Source organism: Halichondria panicea, chromosome 2 (genome assembly GCF_963675165.1).
Source record: "Halichondria panicea chromosome 2, odHalPani1.1, whole genome shotgun sequence".
Lineage (NCBI taxonomy): Eukaryota > Metazoa > Porifera > Demospongiae > Suberitida > Halichondriidae > Halichondria > Halichondria panicea.
The window spans coordinates 1869565-1883931 of NC_087378.1; the positions used below are offsets into that span (position 1 = coordinate 1869565).

The 14367-nt window shown below is 43.7% G+C and overlaps 2 protein-coding genes across 2 annotated transcripts; one reads left to right on the top strand and one right to left on the bottom strand.

Annotated features, from left to right (window-relative positions):
* Positions 1–182: 182 nt before the first annotated feature.
* Positions 183–4675, bottom strand: LOC135330893 (kinesin-like protein KIF3B). The gene is made up of 19 exons (XM_064525849.1): positions 4457–4675; positions 4244–4323; positions 4085–4189; positions 3961–4031; positions 3457–3719; positions 3240–3319; positions 3118–3187; positions 2969–3061; positions 2838–2909; positions 2520–2668; positions 2130–2305; positions 1900–2024; positions 1743–1835; positions 1584–1685; positions 1351–1470; positions 1165–1283; positions 1000–1113; positions 660–902; positions 183–498 (listed from the first exon to the last, which is right to left on the bottom strand). Exons 1-19 carry the CDS (start codon positions 4457–4459, stop codon positions 294–296), a joined length of 2283 nt encoding a protein of 760 aa, XP_064381919.1. The 5' UTR covers positions 4460–4675; the 3' UTR covers positions 183–293.
* Positions 4637–14323, top strand: LOC135330879 (transcription termination factor 2-like). Its single transcript, XM_064525829.1, has 18 exons — positions 4637–4766; positions 4821–4929; positions 5010–5081; positions 7464–8751; positions 8886–9094; positions 9370–9509; positions 9911–10163; positions 10461–10536; positions 10693–10843; positions 10974–11102; positions 11473–11647; positions 12142–12306; positions 12538–12685; positions 12864–12973; positions 13151–13240; positions 13298–13361; positions 13477–13718; positions 14136–14323. The coding sequence occupies exons 1-18, from the start codon at positions 4742–4744 to the stop codon at positions 14206–14208; spliced, it is 3519 nt and encodes a 1172-aa protein (XP_064381899.1). The 5' UTR covers positions 4637–4741; the 3' UTR covers positions 14209–14323.
* Positions 14324–14367: the final 44 nt, after the last annotated feature.

The following is a 14367-nucleotide window of genomic DNA, read 5'->3' on the forward strand; positions in this document are numbered from 1 at the left end:
AAATTAGTGTACATGTACATGTGTCATGGTTATATTGGTGTGTATATATATAAACGTCTCTCAATTTGTATATATGTGTCAGCTAGGGAATTGCATGGAAATAAATATATTAATACATGTATAGTGGGTAGGAAGCCCTCCATGTGTCTCTCCCCCTCGATCCCCTAGCTATTACGCATATATAGCATAATAATAACAAAAACTCGGCCATATATAATTATTGGCAAGCATGAATAATATATAAGTGATGTGAGGGTTATTGGGAGAGCGTCCTATGAATCAGTACGTTAGTGCTATGCGAACCTAACTGGTCGACTAACTAATCCCCTAGTGGAAGGAAAGTGTTCTGTAGAATTATCTTTTGCCACTTTGGTCTGGTGATCGTTAGGAACAGCTCCTTGACTCTTCTTCTGTCTTAGTCTGGCATGGCCTTCCTTGCTCCTACGCTTACGCTGGCCTCCACTGGACTTATGGGATTGGCCAGGCTGTGAGAATTCCCTGCATGCATAGACACAGAAGCAAAATGTTCATTTTATAAATATACATTGTCAATGTGTTTTGTCACTCTAAGGAACATACAGTATATACGTACTATACACTAACTGTCATTGAGTGACATCACACATAATTTGTAATTTGTAATGTCACATGACACTCACATGGCATCAAAGACCATCTCCTCCTCCTCCTGCATTGCTGCATCAAGTGCTGCCTGCAGACTGGGAGCCACCAGAGGTCCCTCATAGTCTCGTGTGGTTCGATTGGGCATGTCCAGCTCCACCTTGAGAATGTTGTCAGCCATGAATCGAGGGTCCCCGTTCTGGACACCAAACCTGGCGTACAGGGACACGGGTCGCACACCACCCACAGCTGACACTGGGCGTCTCAGCATGTTCTCCTCACTGCATGGGGTATTTATTCAGGGTGATTGACAGTGCTTACACAGTACCATAATGAGGATAGTGGTGTCCCAATTTACATACACATATGAATGCTAACTTGATTGGCTCAAAGGATTTCAGTTTCCACTGGTCTGTATCCTCGTCAAACATAGCTCTCTTCTGTATCTTATCAACTTCATCAGTGGGCACAAAATTCTCTACTATCAACGTCCTGCACATGAAGTCATGTAAACCTAAATTAGCAGCAGTGCATTTTTTTCACCTTAATTTTAGCTGTCTTTGAAGATCCTCCAGTGAAAGTGCCAGCTCTTCCCTCTTCTGAATCTGCTCCTCCTTTTGGTCAGCCATTTCTTCTCGACAAGCCTTCAGCTTTGACTTGAGCTATAATAATTATATACAACAGTCAAATCATAACAGTAACTATAGATGTACAAAAGTACACACACACTTTGTTCAGTTTCTTTGTCTTTGAGTCTACCTCTTCCTGCAGAGAGCTGAAGGTGCCTTTTATCTCCAGAGTGCTCTCCTCCTTGAGCTCTAGCTGCTGACGAATCTCACGTTCTCGACGCTATATACAAGTGTATACGTATACAACATGTCACACTAACACAAATAATATCCTTGTCAAAATAAATGGATGGATTAAACTTGTTGATTTGACCTAGCTACATACGTACGTACTTTTTGTTCAAAAACTTCTTGTCTCTTCAGTTCCACAGCTCTCTTAGCCTCAGCTGATCTGTCCACAACGTCCTTACCAGCTAGTAGCTTGCTCTCCATTGCCTACACAGTAGAATGATACATGAAGCACCACGGGAACCGATCTGATGTAGTACGTACCTTTATCTTCTGTGCTAGCTGGTCTCTCTTCTTTTGCTCTTTCTTGAGCTGGTCCTGTTTGCGTTGGACTTCTGTCACCATCTTTTGCTTCTCCTATGCAAAAAACAAACCGTTTAATTATATAAGCAGACCTTTTAAACGGGATATGGTATTGCACCTCATTAATAAGTTCTTTGTTTTGGAGGATGGCCTGCTTCTCTGCCTCCAACTGAGACTGCTGTGCTTTGAGTGACTCGACTTTCTCCCCTTCTCCCTCCTCGCCACTCTCTTCACCACTCGCAACTGTTAGTAATAAAGGCCATATCGAGTACACGGGGGTAATACATGACTCTATAATTATACATGATTTTGCTTAAAATGCAGCACCACAACCCCAACATCACATACCCTCTCTGCCAGACTCAGTCCTCCTCCGGCCCCTGTGGCCATGCCCCTTGTCTTTCCTCTTCTCTAGGGAGGTCTTCAGACGCATTATCTCCTCCTGGTATTCCCTCAGCAGGGCATCCTTGGGATCCTCGTTGATACGAGGCTTGTTCTTTATGTTCTTGGCACGATTTGCATACCTACAAGAAAAGGGCGAGGTGGTACAGAGGGAAAAAACGGCAAGACAATGAGAGAGTGGGAGATACAGTAGTGGGGGAGAAAGAATAGAGATAGTGGGAATTAATGAGGGAGACAGCGGAGGACAAAGTTAATATACACATTCAGATAGTTTAACATGACATTGTTATGGAGCTAGAAACACATGTGACCCCAAAATAGCCATACATAACCTACCTCAGTGAGATGATAGTTTCCTCATAGTTATAGCTGGCCGGGCCGATATTGGTGACCATGACAGTCTTGGCATTACCTCCTAGTGAGTCCTGGAGCAGTCGGGTCAACTTTGAGTCCCTATATGGTACATGGGTGCTCTTACCATCAACCTGAAGGGAGACAGGTTACATGACTTGTAGTGTAGAATCTGTAACCAGTACGTTTGCATATTAAGCCACGGGCAATGCTGCTTGAAACTAGTGGGTGATTTTTTTTAAAGGCCCCACAACCCAGCATCCAGTTTCCAAGTTGAACAGTTATGCTGTAGGAGGAACTTACTAGTGCTGAGATGACATTCCCCAGAGCAGACAGGGAGAGGTTGATCTTTGTAGCCTCCTTGAATCGATCACCCTGTTAGCAAATGCAGCCATTGGTGGGTGACACAACATAGATAGAAAATGTCCACTCACTGTGGATCCAGTTTTTGACTGTCTCTCACTTCCGGCTAGGTCTACGAGGTTCAGCTTGCCCACTCTGATATGATCCTCTCCATCGGGGCCCCTCTGAAGAAGATGACAGAAAGTGAACGATGCCGAAATATAAACTCGTACTTTCTTACCGCACAGCACTCCACAGTGACGATAAAGATGGCGTGAGATCTCGACGAGTGTTGGTTCATATCCGTACGTCTGTAGTCACCGCGATAAAACAAGCACAGAGTGAGAAAATGGACAGACTCACCCGACTGATCTGTTCTGATTTCCCACACTCATCACCTGCTCAATCTCCTTAACACTCTTGGCTATGAACGAGGACAGATCCTGCACAGAGAAAAAATAATCAGTATACTAGCTAGCTGTATAATAATTATAAATCGGTCCTCTCTAATAATCTGCTGTTTGCCAGTTAGAGAGACAGTATAATTATGTCAATACCTCCTTCCCTCCCCCGTACACACCTTAACATAGACTCCTGTGTCCGGCCTCTCCTTCAGTTCTAGTTTGGTGCCTTGGTTCTTGTTGAGCAGGTCGCGAATGTCCTCCTGGTATATCTCCAGGTAGGACGCTCTAACCAGGTACTGCTCATCATGGGTGCGTCCTATGTGCGTGAAAATATGCTCGAAAGAGTTTGGAATCACCCCCCTCTCCTCCGGGTTCCCACGCACTCCTTCCATTGTGTATGTCTTGCCCGTCCCCGTTTGCCCATATGCAAATATGGTACCTGATTGAAATAATTGAAGTGAGAAGTTTCTGAGCTTGAGAAAATAATGGCTACAATTGTGCAAAAAATATGATACATAACGTATGAAGGATTGCTACACACACACACACACGAACACACACACACGCACACACACACACGCACACACACACGCACACGCACACACGCACACGCACACACACACACGCACACACACACACGCACACACACACACACACACACGTACACACACACGACTCACCATTGTAACCTCCTAAGACAGAGTCAACAGTTGATCTAAACGTTTCATCGTAAAGGTCCATCTGTTTGGAGCTGAAACAGACATTGTGTTAGTCAATGTGAGCTTGGTAATAATTATGTCTTACTTCCAGTCATATACAGCATCAAATGTAAACTCTTTTGGAGCTTGATCTCTGGCCTTCGGATTTCTCACACTCACCATCCCCCTAGACACATCCATATCCACCACTCTGCATGGAGGGGTGTGGTCAATGCATGCCGTATAATGGTAACGGTTGATCTACCTCTCATAGTTTGCAGCTGTTTCGTCCTGGGACATGGGCCGACAACGCACTACCACTTTCACACTCTCCGCCTTCTTGCTCTGTCATGGAGATATGGTAGCAGTGTCATGTTACGATAATTAATGTGTAAGATTTGTCGATAGACTATAAAATACTACTTGCTACTTGATACGAATCGAATGCTAGTCTCTTACATACTACTTGCAACCTCACCATTTTGTACTGCTACAGGATCCGTATGAGGTCCAGCAACAACTTAACTGCAGCTAGACATACTAGATGGAGAGAGATGGAGATGGAGGAGATATCGTACTCTATACTGGCAACACCACGCCTCCCTTTAGAAAAGGGGGCGTGGGTGTATGGGAGGATCCTAATAATTATGTGGGCTTGCGCATGTGGGCTAACCACCACGTGCAGAAATCTTTCAGTTTTTCAAAAACCAATAGTCTTCAACTTAACTCGATTAACTCTCTGGTCTATCTAAGATATTGATCTATGTACTGTGTACTGTGCGATCACGGTGAGTGGCAAAGCTGAGCATGACTCTTGACTCACTTCTCTCTGTACTGTGCAGGGGAACCGTGTTTGCTGAAGACTGGGCTAAAACCAGGGCCGTACCTGAACAAGTCTGTGTACATATGTGCCAGGGCTCAGAATAAATGTCCCTTTGTCGAACACTCGAAGTACGTAAGCTAAGATCTGAATTTTTACTGATGTATATAAGTATAATTATCTATCGCATATTTTGTTCTTAATTCTGCAGACAAAAGTTGAGGGAATGTCCTGTGCACAAAGTTTTGATCTCAGTACAAGTGTTGAGCAAGGATGGGAAGACGTAAGTTTCTTCATCTTGTATACTGTTGGTGGTTGACTCCATTCTCTATTCTCACTAATCTGTAATTATTATGCCTCGAGGCGTAGCCGCACAAGGGATACGGTAAAGCTGACTGTGTGTGTGTGTGTGTCTGTGTGTGTGTATTCCAGCTGTAACTGATCAACGGTTGCAATACAACAAAAACTGACAGCTTCTATAGGCTTCTAGCCACGATCTCTTGGATTTTGATTCGTGGATTAGCAAACTAAAGCTTCTTTCTCAAGTTATGGCTAGTTTGACTCACATTGAAGGCTGTTGCAGTCTCTTCAGAATCTTTTATAGCATCATCTGTTCGCACAAACTTTCTATTCAACATATAAGTTAGCCTTGCACTAAAGCGCTAGCTTTTTGTTAGCTACAAGAGTCAGAAAGAGCTGCTAAAGAAGCTAGCTATTTTAGTAGTCATTCTTAATTTCTTGTAACTTGCTGACACACCCCTTATTCCTGCGCATGCGCTCATTATCACGTGTGAGAGACTAGGCTGACCACAATAGACAAGTTTCACTGCATTTAATTTAGTTACAGTATAAGAACTGTAGAGGGCAATTGCTGACATTTTGGTCATACAAATAATGATACCATAATTATACAGATGCAAGTCAGATTATTTTATACACTTTTTCCTCTTCTATACTTCCTCTTCTTTACTTCCTCTTTTATACTTTTGAGCGAAAGGGCGAGAGGCATTAGCACAGCGCCAGCTTGAACACTAGTTTTATCAAGTTGCCTAGACTGGAAACCACGCCCCTTTCTTTAGGGAAAGAGACTGGCCAGGTGACTATCAACAACTCGTCTTTGTTGCACCCAAAATTTGCGGGAGTGATTCAGGGAAAAGGGTGTGGTCACCAGTGTTGCGGTTTAATAATTATTACACAGCTACTGACTAGCCTCCTTCTCAAGGCCTAAACAATTAGGCCTGCTACTGACTGCTTGCGCATGCGCAAAATTATTGGATAATATTCCCGTAATGTTTCCTATTAAACTGAATTGTTACCCGAATTATATCCTGAATAACATATACAGACAAAGAATACTCTTCATAAAGTCAGACACAGAGCTATATAGCTAGCTAGCTAGAGACAGAGCTGTATTGGTTACAGCAGCAATTTCTTTCTGATAGAGTCGACTTTCACGAAGGTTAGTGTCAGATGGGCGTGGCCTATCCATAATGGCTATTGTCAGCCTTCCCCTCCGTTCAGAGGATTGTTATCCACACTGTTGCAGGCTGTGAGTCCTTTGTTAACATAGTAGGCTAAGGGTGGCTATTAGAATGCTATCACACGGGCTACAATCACACTTCTATCCACTTCTTCAATCCACTTCCGTTCGTTGTGACGTCATTGTTTTACTGAGCAAAATACAATGGTATCCGAATTACCCACTTTCTGGGTAATAGGTGGCGCATGCGCAAACAGTCGATACCAGGCCCTCTCTTAGCGGCCTGGAATCGAGGCTAAGCTACTGACTAGCTCAGCCACCTACGCAAACTTAATTTCAATCACAACTTAACTGCTGCAAAACAAAGATGGTCCAAGTCTGGAGCTAGCTGTCACCTGGATGTACCGAGTTCTTGTCCTGCCTGCCTGTGGCAATGATACCGCTGTAAATGTAATCCTATCAAATATTGCTGGCAATTAATAGGGCAAAGCAAAGGGACTTACCATAACCAGTTGGCAGAGAGACAAATACATCTCTGCCACTAACAAAGTTCATGCACAAAAGATTCTGTCTGTTCTTTTTGTAGTGCCTTGTAGCTGCCAGCCAAGTTAGCTGCTTGCAGAGTAACTTTAGCAATTGCTTCTTTGGAAGTACTAGTAGACAACTTATCCAAGTAGACTTATCCAAATAGCTTCTTGTATATATCTATGGTACTAGATCTAGTACCATAGATATATACAAGAAGCTGGTACCATAGATATATACAGAGGATTTCAAGTTGGTTGGCAGAAGTTAAAAGTTAAAGTGCACTCAACATGACCATACACACTGTATGTTTTTCATACTAATGCAATTAGTGTCATGGTTGACTGCACTTCAACTTTTAACTTCTGCCCACCAACCTGAAATCTCTGTACAAAAAGCTATTTGGCTATTGGCTACTAGTAGTAGCCATATAATTTATACTGTTCAGTTATTGGCAGCCGCAGTGTATTAACTGTACAGCTAAAATTAATACTTGAACTAATATAGCTTAGTGTGCAATAATTGTGGTTTAGATCTCTCCCACGCATTCATGCACACAACATTCCGCTGGGACGAGTCGTTGATAGTCACCTGGCCAGTCTCTTTCCCTAAAGAAAGGGGCGTGGTTTCCAGTCTAATTATTGCCTTCTCTTCTTGCAGCTCCAAATTCTATTGTTCAAATCAGGAGAAGCAAAGATTTTGTGGAAGAAGTCCTATAAGTTCAGACAAAGAGACCCGAGTAACCATGGTGGGCAATCAGTCTACTCAAATGAAAGCTAGAAACTGTGCTACACCCGCTGATCCGCAATGTTCCCCTTGCCTTAATGACACTGATCACAGCTCAAGTGGGTCATTAGGTGGGGGCAGTGTTGCTAGCCAGGAGCTGAGTGCTGATCGACTCTCTTCCGGAGTGCAAGCCAGTTACAAGACAGATTTATTTGATAAAAGACAGCCCAGAAACGATCAAGATTGTGACAACTCAATCAATTCAACAGAAAAATCTGAATCTGGTAGCGAATCTGATTCTAATTCGTCAGACAATTACACCTCACGCTCTAACTCATTTCTGTCCGAGAATCATAGCAGTGGCTTAGTCGCCAATGTTAGTCAATCTACCTCCCTTCATTCTGACAGCCAACAGATCTCTCCTAAAGAAGATTATGAAATTAAAACTCGCGAGGCTGAATTAGATCAAGAGGTTTCAATGAGTGGGCCATTTGCTTGTGCAGAATCAGCTAATCCTGACGAGTCAAGAGATAGTGAAATGGACACTGAGGATCCCGTCAATATGACCCATCCTGATGTCCCTCAATCCCCAAATGCTGATTACAATAGTAAGGATCCCGTCAACCAATATGAATCACCAAACTGTTTCTCTCCAAAAGTTGACCAAGATTCTGTAGAGTCAGTGCAAGCTGTCGATGATGACGATAGTGAGGATCCTGTCAACGTGGCCCTTCAATACGAACCACCAAACTGTTCCTCCCCAAAAGCTGACCATCGTTCTGACGATAGTGAGGATCCCGTTAATACGACCCATCCTGGTGTCTCTCAATATGGACCACCAAACGGTTCCTCTCCAAATGCTGACCAAGATTCTGTCGATGATGATGACAGTGACGACAGTGATATCCTGTGCACAGGATCTGAACTATTAACTAATCATAACAAGTCGAAATCACCAGCTCTAGTTGAATCGAATACAGCCAGTGTTGGGTTCTATTTGGGTGCACCGAGTTTCAGTTCCAAACCATTGAAGGAAGATGTGGACACACTCTACAGACCCAGTACCATGACAACAAATTCGGACGAGAATAAAGAGCCCACTCATTCTGTGAAGACTGGAGCCACTCGTAGTGATCCTGTGGACCTAGTCGGAGATGACACGCAGAAATTCAAAGTCGGCCACCAGACAAAGACTGTAATGCGCCAGTACTTGGAGATTGAGGTATGCACATGACTGTGTTGCAGCTGTGTGTTGTGTACTGCCCACGTGCGTAACATGTACATGGCATGTTAATAGTACACATTTTACGATGTACATGTTTTCCATTCTGTAACTTGTTTCTTTACTACCCCCAGCACATACTACAGACGCAAGCGGCCCACTTCCCAGACGGAGGGGCACAGCTGAGGGCACAGAAAGCAATGCTCAGAAGAAGATTAGACCATTTGAATGCTGCTCCCCCCAAAGTGCTCAGCTTAGAGGAAACTAGCCAGATTCTCAAGCAGAGGAACATTGTGGCTCAGTCAAAGATGCTCACCACTGGAGCCATTGTACATCTGCACTCGTGAGTGGCTTGAAAAAACATTTGGCCCCTGTCCAATTTTTATACACTTCCACTATAAAGCTACACCTGTGCTTATACATTGTGTACGTACATGTTCATTATTTTACAGTTCTGTGCATGTAGTGTTACATGTTCATTGACGATTGACACGGCACATCTAACTTGGCACCTGAAGCTTTTCACTGGCCCACTAAGCTACCACTTGCTCTTTCTTGCTTTCTTGATACATTGTTAATATTATGTTCAGAGGATGTTCCATCCCATGCATTCTCTAGTTCCCTTGAGAACTGTCCCACTGAGGACACCCTGGCTGACGACCCTCCAGGCCTCTCTGTCCCTCTCATGATCCATCAAAGGAGGGCACTTGCCTGGATGGAGTGGCGGGAGAATCAGACACCAGCTGCTGGGATACTTGGTAAGTACATGTACATGTAGTGTTCTCATGTGTAAAGTACATACGTAACATCCTCGTCTTTTGTGTCAGCACTTTGTTGCAAAATCCCACAAAACATTCGAGGAAAGCACCGTAGAGCGGGAAATTTTCGTGGGATGCAACATTTCGCGTTTTTCGAGGGCAGAGTAGTTAACGCAAAAATTAAAACTGGGATAAACTCCCATGCACCGGTATTTCACATGCAAAGCTATTGGTGGGTGTGGTTTCCTGGCATTGAAACCCGAATATTAGAACCCACGAACATTTCTGCTGAGGGCTCTGTAGCCAAATAGCGAAAATTTCCCGCTATACGGTACTACTTAAACTCTAGGTTTGTTTGCTTACAAGTAAGACATTTACTGATTATTTTACTTCCCTCGCAGCTGATGACATGGGTCTTGGCAAGACTCTCTCTATTCTGTCTCTAGTCTGGCTAAAGAAGGGTAGCCGTGACGATATACGAGCCTGGATGAGACAACCACCTCCCAGAGCTGGATTCGTCAAGTCTCCAGCCACACTCGTGATTTGCCCTGCCTCGCTGTTACTGCAGTGGGAGGAGGAAGCTAGGAGCAAAATCAGTGGCCGTGTGTCCATCTATATCTACCATGGCAAGAAGATCACACACGACCCTTACGAGTGAGTGGGTGGTTTCGCTGGATACATGTATCTAATAATTAAGGTTCCATTCTCGAAGAAATGTATAAGCATTGGTGACTTTTCTGAAATGGGCCTGTTTTGAGAAGCAAACTTTTGAGTCCTCATTACTTGAGTTACACATGTAAGGTTAATTTTTTAGCCCTTTGATGAAGCAAACAGTCTTACAGTGTATTTTGTTGCATACTGTGCATGTACGTGTACGTGTAGATGGTATACATTCAATAGTTCATATGCTTATTCATGTGCTTGAAACTGTACTGACTGTTTTTAATACAGCCTGGTGAACTATGATCTTGTGGTGACCACCTACGCCACTGTGGGCGGAGAGGGAACCTCCTGTGCCCCAGATGAGGTGTGTGTGTGTGTGTGTGTGTGTGTGTGGGCGGAGAGGGAACCTCCTGTGCCCCAGAGTGTATAGTACATCCCCTGTATTACTTGACTCTTGCGTCAAGTGATACAGAAGACGATGTCCTATACTTTGTATTTACTTTAACCTCCCCCTCTCCAGCCCGAGTCCAAGGTGCCCAAGCGTAAGAAACGAACTGTGTCGCACACCACGCTGTTTCAGATCCACTGGAGGAGAGTGGTTCTAGACGAGGCCCACAATATCAAGAACCCAAAGTCTGCCACATCAATGGGAGCCTGCAATCTGAGTGCTGGTAAATGTTTGTACAAAATGTCACCTTTTGCTAAATTGCTGGCAGCTGTTAAAATTAATGTTGTGTACCTGCACTGGCTAAAGTTAATTACATACCCATGACATGGACTGAGTTGTACTCCTCACTACAGACTACAGGTGGGCAGTCACGGGCACACCCATTCAAAACTGCCTCAAAGACTTCTACAGTCTCATCAAGTTCATTCATCTGGCACCCTTTGACGACTACAAGATCTGGAAGGACACAGTGGAGAAGAAAAGTAAGCCATAATATCTATGTACGTGTACATGTGTACCCTCACCCCTCACCCGCCTAGTAACCACTTAGTAAGTTTTGTTGTTGTTGTTGGAACTATACTACACTTTATCTGTATCTGTACCTGTACCTGTACCTGTACCCTCTGTGTGTCAGACATACTGTACTGTAGATAACTGTAGGTGTTATAGGTACAACTGTTTAGTCTATATAATGGTTCTCTTCTGTAACATGTTTTAGTCTGTAAACTTGAACTACAGTGTAGCTTATGTTACGCATTGTAGTTAATTGTAGTTGCTCTGCAACAAGTTTTGCCTTGTTTCTTTATCACGTTACCGAGAAATTTTTCATTTCCTGTGTGTGTGCCCCTACAGAGACGGTGGGTATGCAGCGACTCAACACGATGGTGTCTAGTCTGGTTCTTCGTCGGACCAAAGCTGACCTCAACCCAGATCATCTCTGCCTCACCAAGAAGATCGTGATTCAGCACAGTATCAAACTGAGTGAAGATGAGATGGCTATTCATCGCTACATGTTCATTGAGGCCAAGTGAGTAACGCTGTACCTCACACTCACCCTAGCCATATTCGTTAATCTTGGGGCATTCTTTTGTCAGGAGTTTTTTACGAGTACTTGCGTCTAATTCTCTCCAATTACTCATACTCTACAGTCAGGGTACATGTATGTAGTACCAAGAGTAGATCTTATCTCCATTACACTAATTATCTGCATTACGTAAATATTCATTATGTAAATGTAATTATGTACATGTATCCTGATATAGCACATACATCTTTTACTATTTTCAGCAAAGGTATTGTACATATACTTATATGGCCTGTTGCAGTAGTACACAGGGCTGCATTGAGGGGGGGGGGGGGGGGGGGCGAGGGTATTTCGATTCATTAATAGGCAGTTGTACATGTACTGCTATAATTCTGACGACTTCTCGCCCCCCTACATTTTTCATTTGCCCAATTCACCCCCCCCTGATCCAAAATCCTGGATGCAGCCCTGGTACACCAGTTTATTTGACCCCACAGGAAGGTGATGATCACCTGGCTAACGGAGAAGGGAGAGGACGTACGTGAAGAAACTGACTCAGCTGAAGTTGTGGTCCTCAAGCCTCACATAGAACCAATCATTACTCATCTAATGAGAGGGGCCGCGGCTAGGAGGGGCAGCGGTGTCCTGTGGTTGCTACTCAGGTCAGTCAATAGAGCTCCAGTTGTGAGTAGTATAGTAAGAGTCTGTATGGAGCAGACAGTAGTACAATAACAAACAAAAACTTTAAAAATGTTGGTGTTTAGGTCCAGCTGCTAATTACACTGTATATACATGACTGTATGAATTAAAGAACAGATATCAGAGTTAATATTGTTGGTAAGCGCAGTGTAGTGCGTGTGCACTGTTGCTATGCAATAGTACTGGCCTTACAGACTGCGTCAGAGCTGTTGTCACATGAAGCTTCTGGTGAATGGTATGGACGGGTCTGCTCCAGAAGCTAGCAGCAAAGATGATGTTGACCTTGATCTAATGATGGACACCCTCACTCTAGACAACCCACCACCTCCTGAAATAGACCTGGTGAGTAACCACCACCATCACCACCCCCCCCCCCCCCACACACACACACACACACACACACAGCTGTCATGTTATATAAGTTCAGCATCGTTCGAATTTCTAGCGTGCATACATGCATGTAGTTTGGTCATGAATTCCGGTCTTTTGTTTGACAATACAATGTAAATATAATTTGCAGAGTGACCTTCCTGCCATATTCAAGCAAGATGAAATGAGCACCAAGGTTGCTGGTGTAGTCAACGAAATCACCAGGATCATCTCCATTGAAGACGACCCACCACAAAAATGGTGAGTCATGGAGATCGAGTCATGGAGATCGATAGGTACACAATTCTGTGGTTGCTTTGGTGGTAGTTCATACAACCTCTGTTACTGGTATAGACATTGCATTTGGGCTGTTTTATAGTATACCTTCTTTTTTTCCCACTAATGAACTGTACTATACACTTGTATCTTGCTCTACAGTGTGGTTGTGTCCCAGTGGACCAATATGCTGGACATCGTAGAGTACCAGCTGAATATTACTGGGATCTTCTGCACCAGGATCGATGGAAAGTGAGTCCTATCATATTGTCACAGAGATACAATGATGACATATGTGCTTGTTCACAGGGTGGTTCCTGGGGAGAGACTGAACAGAGTAAAGCAGCTGAACTCTACAAGAAAGAACCCATCTGTAAGGCTACCATTTTAATAATGAAGTGGTAATGTGTGTAACAATGGCAACTTTTACATTATCATTATGTACATGTACATTACTGTACTTCGATCCTCTACTCACATTCTCACAGGTGATGCTGCTCTCTTTGCAAGCCGGGGGAGTGGGTCTCAACTTGGTAGGAGCCAACCACCTCTTCCTGTTGGACATGCATTGGAACCCCGCCCTTGAGCAACAGGCAGCTGATCGTTGTCATCGGGTGGGACAGAAACGCGATGTCCATATACACAAGTTTGTGTGTGCCGGCACTGTGGAAGAGAAGATACTTCAACTTCAGGAGAAAAAACTTCTGTTGGCTAGCGATGTGATGAGTGGGTGAGTGATGTCAAGAGTTTATGATAGAAGAGAGTATCGAACGTAGGCATACTGTGTATCAGATGTATGCGGAGAGTAACGTGACTTCCTGTATCTGTCACAAGCTTGGAATTTGCACACTGACCAATCCAAGCGTGGGTGATGTAATCTATCAACCCATCCAAGTGTGGGTGATGTAATCTACTTTCTTGATAGATGACATCACCCACACTTGGATTGGTCAGTGTGCAAATTCCAAGCTTGTGACAGATACAGGAAGTCACGTTACTCTCCGCATACATCTGATGTACAGTATGCCTACGTTCGATACTCTCTCTCTATCATAAACTCTTGGTGATGTGAATGCACATTTTGTGTGTGTTGTTTTATAGCTGGTGTGTGTTTTGTTGTGAATGTCCAATGTTGATTTTTCTGCAGTGCTTCACAGAGAAATCGCTCTACTGCCAGCAAGTTGTCTCTCACGGACCTCAGAAATCTGTTTGAGCTGTAAAACTGAAACTGTAATGACAAGTGCAAAGACAATTGATTTTTATCTGTATGCAATGTATATACAATGTCTGTGTTTGTGTTGTGTTGAATTAATGTTGGATTCACGCCGCCCTTGATCATGCAAGTTTTGTATGTGGTAAAATTAGGTCATGTGGTTAAG